The following is a 9,340-nucleotide window of genomic DNA, read 5'->3' on the forward strand; positions in this document are numbered from 1 at the left end:
GCCAACGGCATTTTCGTGTTTTTTGCCTGACAGGCATAATCTTTGAAGGTTCTGCCTTAGTTGGGGAAGAAGATGTACTCTCCATCTCCGTAACATCTTCAGTAATTTCCTCCGTTGCTTCTGTCTGTTTCTTTGGTTTCGCCGACTTAGATTTTGCTGCTTTCTTTTTCCCAGTTTTTTTAGTTTCCTTCTTCGTTTCTTTTTTCACAGTTTTTGGGCTCTCGACGTTCTTTACAGATTCTGGTGCAGGTTTACTCCCGCCGGAACCTTTCTTATGCAAGATTCCAACAGACTTCATTTCATTTTCCAGCTGCTGGCCGAATTCTTTCCCGAGATGAGTGTGTATTTTTAAATGTTCGTGTAATAACGGTCGACTGTTGTAGCCGTCACCACAAAGCCCACACCGGTACATGTACACGCCTTCATGTTCGCTCATGTGTGACGCCATGTCCAGTGTGCACGTCTCGAGACAGTAGGGACAGAATTGGATGCCGTGAACAGACTTCCTGTGTTTGGACAATGCCCTGTTACACTGGAACTCGACGTTACAGACCTCGCAGTCGAGACTTCCGCTTCGCTTGTGCATGTTGACGTGTGCTTTGCATGCAACATCGCTGACGAAACTCCTCTGGCAGATCTCGCACACAAACTTACTTGTCCCGGAAGCTTTCTCCCCGATTGTCTTGATGTCGCCGTACTTGTGCAGCCGTTCGCACTTCTTACACGGGCAGTCGACGTTTTCACCGTGCCAATCGAGATGCCGGAGTAAAACCCTCATGTCACTACATTTTTCGTCACATAGACCGCACTGGTAGGGGTACATGCGTGAGTGCACCATGGCGTGGCGTGCAAAGGTACATGTCTTGCTAAAGACTTTGGCACACAGGGAGCACTTATACATTGTTTTACCGTCCACTTGGAAAGTTTTCACCGACACTTGAATGTCACCATCCACTGCCTCCGAATCGCTTCCTCCCAGACCTCCTCCACCTGAACTGGTATCAGGGCTCAGGTCATCGTAGCATATCATATTTGGCACCGACGTACTCTCGTCAGACATCTCCGAGCCTGAAGTATCTCCCTCACCTGACATACCATCTCCTTTCTTACTTTTATCACGCTCGATGCTGTCTCTCAGGGCCTCGATCAGACTGGTCAAGCTGTATTTCGGGCGTGGGTCACTGGCTGCGGACATTGAACTTTGGTTGGACTCTGGATCACCCCTTGATGGCGTGTGACTTTGATCTCCTTTGCTTTTGATCTCACGAACTTTACCCTTTCCCTCTTCCCTTTTATCCTTCTTTCCTTTCTTCTTCACTCTTTCTCTCTTAGCACCACCTTCCTTCCCCCCCGATAATCCACCCTTCTTTCGACTCAGAGCCTCTTTGACAGTCTTCGCTTGTTTGTGGTGAGATTGACAGGAAAGTGACATGTCCGGAGTCTGTTCAATCATCTCCGTCTTCACAGTGCGCAGGTCCAAAGCATTGATGTCAATTAAGGACTGTTCTTGTCCGTCGAACATTTGATCTTGTGACAGGTCATGAATCTGACCTTGGGTGCCGTCATAACCTTGACCTATGACCTCCTGTTCTCCGGGCACCATGAGCATGTCCTGGTGTAGATTCATGAAGTGTTGAAGCAGATCAATCTTCTTAGAGAAGTCGATTTTACACCACAGACACGAATAGGAGACTGTTAAGAAACAAATATTGAGAATGTCTGTTATACTGCGTGTCAGATGTTACAATACTATCAGGGATGAGACTGTTTTTTAAAGTCACTAACTGGTCCTATTCATGATGTTAAAGGGGGCGCCCCAGTTTTACGATGGAGAAAATCACCCCTTCCTAAAGTATTATATTATACCTCTAGTGAAAATCCTGTAATATGATTAGTTGATTTACTTTAATTTCAGCCTGTAAGAATTTTCCCTTTTAATAATTCGTTTTTTTAGAATAGTTAGAAAAAATACATTAACTTAGATTACCGTTAAAGGTGTAAAAATTGTCTACACGAAATTCTACTTGCATTCACTTGTTTCTCTCTACCAGCAATTTTTTTTTTTTTTAAATTCCCAAAGTTTTCAAAATTTTGAGCCTGGGGGACCTCCTCTTGAATAAATATTTAGAGAAATCTTGACCATTTTCAACAATATTTTCTCAATGGGAAAATTCCTACATTTCTTCTTGCAAATATTACAGAGACGAACTTGTTTATTTATTTCTGACTTACAATTTGGGGTACTGGTTGTCTCCCCTTCCACTGGTGGGCTATCATCTTGAATCTCCTTCAGATCGATCGTCACCTGCTCCATCAGTTCTGGTCTCAGGTTAGGGGACACTGTCATTACAAATACTTCGATTACAGTAAAATTAGACTCATTAACCTTCAACTGCGAAATATCCTTAAGGATCCTCACACCAAAACTGTATCAAGGCATTGGAAACTGTATTTTTTGAGATGACGACAGCCTATATAAAACATTTCTAAAAATAACATACCTTAGAGAGACTGGTGTGCCAAGAAACCCCCAAATGAGGGTTTGTCACCCCCACCCCCCACCCCCCCAAATAGTTGGTTGTACCCCCAATTTTCAACAATTGCCCTATGTAACTAGGCACAAAGGAGTATAGAATCTTGAAAATGTATCAAATATACCTCCAAATCTAAAATTCAGTGGGAACACTGAGTGACTTTAATGGTAGCTGAATTTGTGTATGTATCTATTGCAATGCCTGAAGTTGGATACCAAGGCCCAAGACAGATGCAATGGAAAATTATTTTGACATTCAATGGTTTTACATATATACTTTGACCGATCTTACAGATGGGAAAAAACGTTTTTTGTATGTATCAACTTTTGGTGAAGAGCCCTACAACCTACCTGCTCGTGGTGTGGAAGGTTTGACACTAGGGGAGACAACTCCTGAGCTACCAGGGGAGGCTACTCTGGGAGTGGCTGGGGGGGGCACGCCTACAGTGGATGGTGATGGGTGTGCATCATCTGCAGACATAAACAAATAACACATTTGGTTATGAGAAGAAACATTTACACATTTAGGTACTGTATATATTTTCTATAAAATATTTTGCATTTGGTGCAAACGTTTTAATGCTGCATTTTTTAATGCATCATTTTTCAGGATACTAACTTTAATATCTTCCAACCATTTGTTAAATTGGCTACTGTAATTAAAGATGAAAATTACAAAAGACGGCAAAATTTCTAATTTTTGAAGTAGCCTTATTACATTACTTATAATTCACCAACTACAGAAAAAAAATATGATAGAATATGAAAAACTTTCAAACTTTACAGTAGCGTTGTTTGAGCTTTAAAGCATTGTTGGCCATTAAACGTTAATCATATCTGTGAATTTGAGATAACTTCTTTCTTCATAAAAATATTTAGGAATATTCCAGGTTTTGTAAGTGTTCACCCACCTGACTTGACAAGTGTACTGGCAGCAAGAGTCTGACCGACCAGGACTCCAGATGATGTGAGTGCGGACAGCTGCTGTTTCGTCAGATTCTGTACGTTAATCACCTGGGTCTGCGGAACAGGGGCAGACAACTGTGACGAGGAGGTAGTAGATAACGGTGTGTTGGGATGGAAGACTAGGTTGTACGTCGGAGAGGATGTGGAGGTCGATGTTGCCATACTGCTCTGGATTGCCGGAGACATGGTCGGAGACGTAGAAGTGGCTGCTCCACTGATTAGTAGTCGAGTGACAAGTTTGTTTCGGACTCCTGGTGTATCCAGTATTTTTGAGGATGTTGAGGTTACGGCCGCTGTTTGTTTAGGTGTCCCCTTTCTTGACTGGCTTCCCACGACTGTAGGTGTCGGTAAGACTTGACTAAGCGACTGTGGTGGGCGTGTTTTTAAAGCCTCGGCAAGACTAGTGAGGTCTTTGTTGACAGTGTGTTTTGTTGGCGACAGCAAAGTCTGACTAGTGGCACCTGTAATACTCACACTTTTCAGGCCTTTTTGAACTTCCGGTGATTTTGATAAATTCCCCACGATATTTTTCAGATCCATAGCCTCAAGCACGGTAGATGGAATATTTTTGTTTCCACCAGTTGATCGTTGCGAACCGGTTGCCATGGTACCTAGATTTGCAAGGGTTGAAGTCAGAACTTGACCTTGATTTGCACCAGTCATCAACGTAAGAAATGCCTGACCTTGACCTCCATTTTGAAGTGCCGTGTTGATGTTTGAAGGAATGCTTGAGGACGGCATCAAACTGACGGGAATACCAGTCGACAAAACAGACCCTCCGGAGGCTAAGGAGGTGGAAACCGTTGACATCTCTTTCTGTCCCTTCCCGTCTAGGTTGATGGTTATGCCGTATTTCTGTGCCTGTGCTGTGTTGCCCATCATGGCTGCTAGCTGACTCAGTGGAATAGTGATACGCTGCTCTTTACCTTGACCAACAGTGGCGGTTTCTGCCGGTTTCGAACCACTGGCCATTGAAAGTGCTTTCCCGCCAACAGGGAAGGTTATCTTCTGTTCAATCCCTTTACCAGCAGCTGTGGTTGTCCCGCTCGCCCCTTGACCTCCCACACTCAGTGCCCCCTGACGGAGCAGGTTCTGAATTTCGGCAGGTATTGCGATGTTTTCCACCACTTTCCCTTCCTGGTCCGTTTTGTTCTGCATCTGTAGGAAGGTGACCTTGCTGCCCTTCTGGTCGACATACGGCAACTTCAACGGTAATACTGATATCACGGGCTGGTCAGCTGTAGGAGAAAAGAAATGAAATTCGGAAATAAATAGTATGTCAGATTCTGAAGACTACTGTGTTTATTCTGGTTGATGTGTTGAAAGAATTAAGACCTTTAAACAGCAGTGATGTTCAATCGGTATATAATAATATATTACATAATCGATAATCTGTTTGTAAATGGCAGTAATAAAACATTCAATGATCGTACTCAGTTTATAACCTCAAGGGGATAGCCAAATATAGCAAGAACAATACTGTATTAACAATAGACGGAGTTGTAAACTACACATAAAATTTCGTTCTTTTAACCCTTTCACCCCTATGTAACTTCAGTAAACTCTTCCATGCATTGATCTGGATGAGTCCATTATGGTCTGCAGGTGAAAGGGTTAAAAGAGTGGAATTCAAAAAAATATTATGCAGTTTATCATGTAGTAAAAATCAGAAGAATAAATGAATTTCAATGCAGTTTTACATTGTAAACATCTGACTCTTTCATTTCAATTATGACCCCTTAACATCGATTATGAAATTTGGAACTGATAATCGGAATCGGAAAGGGAAAACGGATCAATTTCAGATTATCATGATCATCAGCCCATCACTATTATATATAGCCTTACACAATACAACAAAATAGGCCAAGGGTCCAAGCCGGGGAACACAAATGGTACACGAGTTTCTTGGGAACATTTAAATATCACTAAATATGGAACATTATCTTTAATTGTTTGATCATTTAAACCAGTATGATTTCTGAACAAGGATTGTGGAACGGTCTTCAACTCAAGTTTAAATTTTGAAAGATGATAATGTTGTTCTCCTGAAAAATCAACCCAAATTAAGAGAAAAAATAAATATTATAAGACTCTTTCATGCCCAGGGGTGTAGGATAGGGACATTCCCCCCGAGGGGATGTTCAAATGTGGTAAAACCCATGAAATATCTCTATCCTACACCCTTGGACATGTATTTTTCTCTCATTCCAACCACCAGAACAAGCCCGGAAACCATGAAAATGCGTTTGGACTGGCCACCATTTTGAAAACATCAATTTTCCCCCTGAGCTTTTTTCGACGAAAAACAAATCAGCATAACCCATATTTGCAAACATTGTTTGCGCAGAAAAATATCCCATGTTTGCAAACAATGTTTGCGCAGAAAAATTAATCACATCTTTTTAACGTGTACGGTTGATATAAAGTAAAAGGTTTTAATTTCATCACGTCGCCTTTTCCGCATTGCATTGTGACGTCACGTCATGTGAAATGGGGTGTAAGATAGAAATTTCCCTTTGTTACCCTGGACAGCTCTACCTTATGGAAATGAGATAAATACTGTATACCGATACCGTCCACTGCAGTTTGATTTTGGATTTTTCGCCTTTTTCACCCTCCATAATGAGGGCCAATCTATCATGACAGCGAACATTAGTAAAAACAGCATAATAAACAAATAGTGAAATGTGAAGGTGAAAATTTACATTGGGCGAATCAAGATTTTACTCGCGAAAAAGTTTGACTGGGCACAGATTTCCCAGGATACAGTACTCAAACGAAACAGAAACTCAATAGCAGTCTACCACCGACACCGCAGCATCAAGCATATATATTGTATGCAGTGGTTTGTTTTCACATACGCCGAGACATTTTTCCTTTAAGACATTTAAAAGTCCATGCTCTTCACTAACCAGTCTTGATTATCATTGTAGGTTCGACTTTTTTTCAACACGTAACATCGCCCTTACTGACTGGTTTCCGTATAGCCACGATTTCTCCCAAATCATACACTTGTGGGAAGAACTAGACAGGAGAGTTCAGAATCATTAAATATCCCCAAATAACCTCCCCAGTGTAATAGGCCAATACACTTGTTAGGGATTAATAGAATCTTCCCCTGTCCTGAGGGTGTGAAATCTCCAACCAGAGGGGTGATGTTTTTTGTTTGTCTATCCCGAGGGTTAGACAAACAAAAATGTCAACCGAGGGTTGGAGATTTCTCTGTCACACCCTCAAGGTAGGGGATGATTATTTTTCTCCCATCCTATTATTTCAGTCACAGCTCCACCGACAGTAGTCTGCCGTGTTTGTAAACAAGGGTATGCATATCGTCATTCACTTTTGATGACGTCACAATTACCGATGACGCATTTTAATGACGTCACAATTGAACACCTGCTAATCGGCACGAGGCTATCTCCCTCTAGGGGGTGACAAGCTGATCTTTACCGGCTCAAATGGGGGACACGGCTGTGAAGGGTGGGAGAATAGAATTACATTCCTATCAAAATAATCAATGCTGTTATGAACCAACTCTATGCAACATAGATTATGAGATACTGTAGCTGTGAGAAGACGAGGAGGAAAGAAACAATATTAAGGAATGGTTTCACAACTGCCGCCATTTTAACTCATCCCACCCCTGAAATTTCATAATGAACTATTCCAACCATTGAATTGGAAAAGTTCATATGTATATTCAGGGGTGAATGAGTTAACTTGGGGTACTTAAGTTCAGTCTAATGAAGACCTCTTTCATAAAAAAAGATCTATAAAAGTGTATGCTGTAACATCAATGCTCAAAATTAACCATTAAATCTATAAGTTAGACATACTTCCCAAAAGTATTCTTTTATAAACTCTTAAATTTGAAGTTGAGTTTCTTTTTCATTCGGGTGTATATTTCTATGTGTGAGTATACAATTTCATTTCGCACGAACTAAAAATTAAAACAATCTTTAACCTTTCACCACTGTAGACCATAATGGACTTATCCAGATGAATGCATGGTAGAGTCTACTAAAGTTACATAGGGGTGAAAGTGTTAACCACTTGACTGTAGGGTATATTACCACAAGGCGGGCCTGATGATACTAACCTTGATCAGTGACGTCTATCGATTGACCTTGACTTTCAGGGTTAACAACTTTTGACATCGTTGTCACCGTGTTGCTGGTGGAACCCACTGCCATCACATAGGTGCCCCCAGATGACCCTACGACCCCGGTTGACCCCATGATTCCTGTCGATATGCCACTGATGGAGGACATCGAGCCTGAAGGAATGTCAAGCTTCAGCAGAATGTTTCCGTCCACCTGCTCAATAGATCCGCCCATATTTGGAGTGATGATGAGGTTGCCGTCTTGGTCCTGTCGGATACGTTTTGGTGCCGATTGGCTTGCTATATTTAGCGCTGAACCTGCCCTTTTCCCTGCTGCACCTTGAGAAACCTGTGTCACGATGAATGATGAAGTAAATACACCAATCGAAAGAAGAGGGTTATTTATAGCCCAATCTTGACAAAGAGCTTATATAATTTACGGGAAAAAGATTGCATCTTTGATATTTTCGAAAATGTTGAGATTTATATCTTAACCTATGCATACATGTAAAGAGATTCAAAATAATTCGCTGAAGACAATCAATACAAACACATATTGTTATTTTCAGATATTTCTAGAAAATAGTTCATCGTGACAAGTTACACCAACGACTTATTTTTATCAATCTTAACTTTTTTCTGCACGATAAACTCGCCTGACTCTGTTTAGCCTGCATTGCCAGCTTCTCCTGTTGGAGTTCTATGGCCCTTAGTAGTGTCTGAAGTGTCCCTCCCCCTTCAGCAGCATCGTCCGAGATCTCCACTGTCTGAGGAATGTCACTGGTACCGTCGTTATCCTCCTCCTCTTCCTCCTCCTCAAGGTGTTGCTTCTTACTAGCTGCTGCTTTCTCCAGCAGGGAACCGTCCGCCTCCCTCTTCAGGCGCCGAGTGATGATGGTCCTGAGATCTGTCACAGAGGTAGTGATGGCCAATCATCATGAACTATTTTAACACTGTACAGAAACTTGTTGTCTTAATGAATGAACCTAATTTAAAATATGTCCTGGCGAGCACAGTTCAGATTTTAGATCATGCTTGTATGTATGTATTTTAAGAAAAATTGACATGTAACACTTTAATAAAATAATTTGTATTGTATTGTATTGGATCAGTTAACTCATTCATCCCTGAAGACACATTTGAACTCTTCCAATTCAAAGGTTAAAATGGGAATAGTTCATTATGAAATTTCAGGGGTGAATGAGTTAAAATTGTCAATAATCAGTGCTAATTGAAAATAGTAAACCAACTAATTATCCATTGCATTATCGGTTTATAATTTTTTGGGACCAAATATCCAAACAAAGTGAGAACACCATGAAAATTAAAGAAACAAGAGGCCCAATGGGCCTGCATCGCTCACCTGGTATAAATCTCACACTTGTAACCTTAAAAGTGATCTAAAATAAAGCTACAGGCAAAATATCAGTATTTATGATTAAAATTCGTTCAAAAGACCCTGTTATTTTTTTTTAAAACATTTCACCCCTGTGATTGAAAGTCGAACAAAGTCATTATGTTGAACACATTGTATAGCCTTTCATCTCAGGATGCAACTTGCAAAGTATAAACATCCTGGGACCCATGGTTATTCATAAGAGGTTGTTTAAAGATTTTAAACAAATTTGACCCCTGTGACCTTGAATATAAGTCAAAGTCATTCACTTTAACAAACATAGTAGTCCTTGATCCCAGCATATGCTACTAACTAAATATCAACATCCTGAGCCTTTTGG

The 9,340-nt window shown here is 41.0% G+C and overlaps 1 protein-coding gene across 1 annotated transcript in view; it reads right to left on the minus strand.

Moving 5' to 3' along the window:
* Window positions 1-6: 6 nt before the first annotated feature.
* The window catches only part of LOC110462603, a gene marked incomplete at its 3' end in the record, with an annotated part of 22,544 nt that continues 13,210 nt past the window's right edge, over window positions 7-9,340 (minus strand). The window contains exons 4-9 of the mRNA XM_021516625.1: window positions 8,261-8,511; window positions 7,602-7,953; window positions 3,445-4,737; window positions 2,885-3,004; window positions 2,233-2,340; window positions 7-1,692 (exon numbers count right to left, since the gene is read on the minus strand). Coding sequence (XP_021372300.1) covers window positions 7-1,692; window positions 2,233-2,340; window positions 2,885-3,004; window positions 3,445-4,737; window positions 7,602-7,953; window positions 8,261-8,511 — 3,810 coding nt within the window. The remainder of the gene's footprint in view (window positions 1,693-2,232; window positions 2,341-2,884; window positions 3,005-3,444; window positions 4,738-7,601; window positions 7,954-8,260; window positions 8,512-9,340) is intronic.

The sequence above is a fragment of the Mizuhopecten yessoensis genome, unplaced genomic scaffold (genome assembly GCF_002113885.1).
Source record: "Mizuhopecten yessoensis strain PY_sf001 unplaced genomic scaffold, ASM211388v2 scaffold10811, whole genome shotgun sequence".
Classification (NCBI taxonomy): Eukaryota; Metazoa; Mollusca; class Bivalvia; order Pectinida; family Pectinidae; genus Mizuhopecten; species Mizuhopecten yessoensis.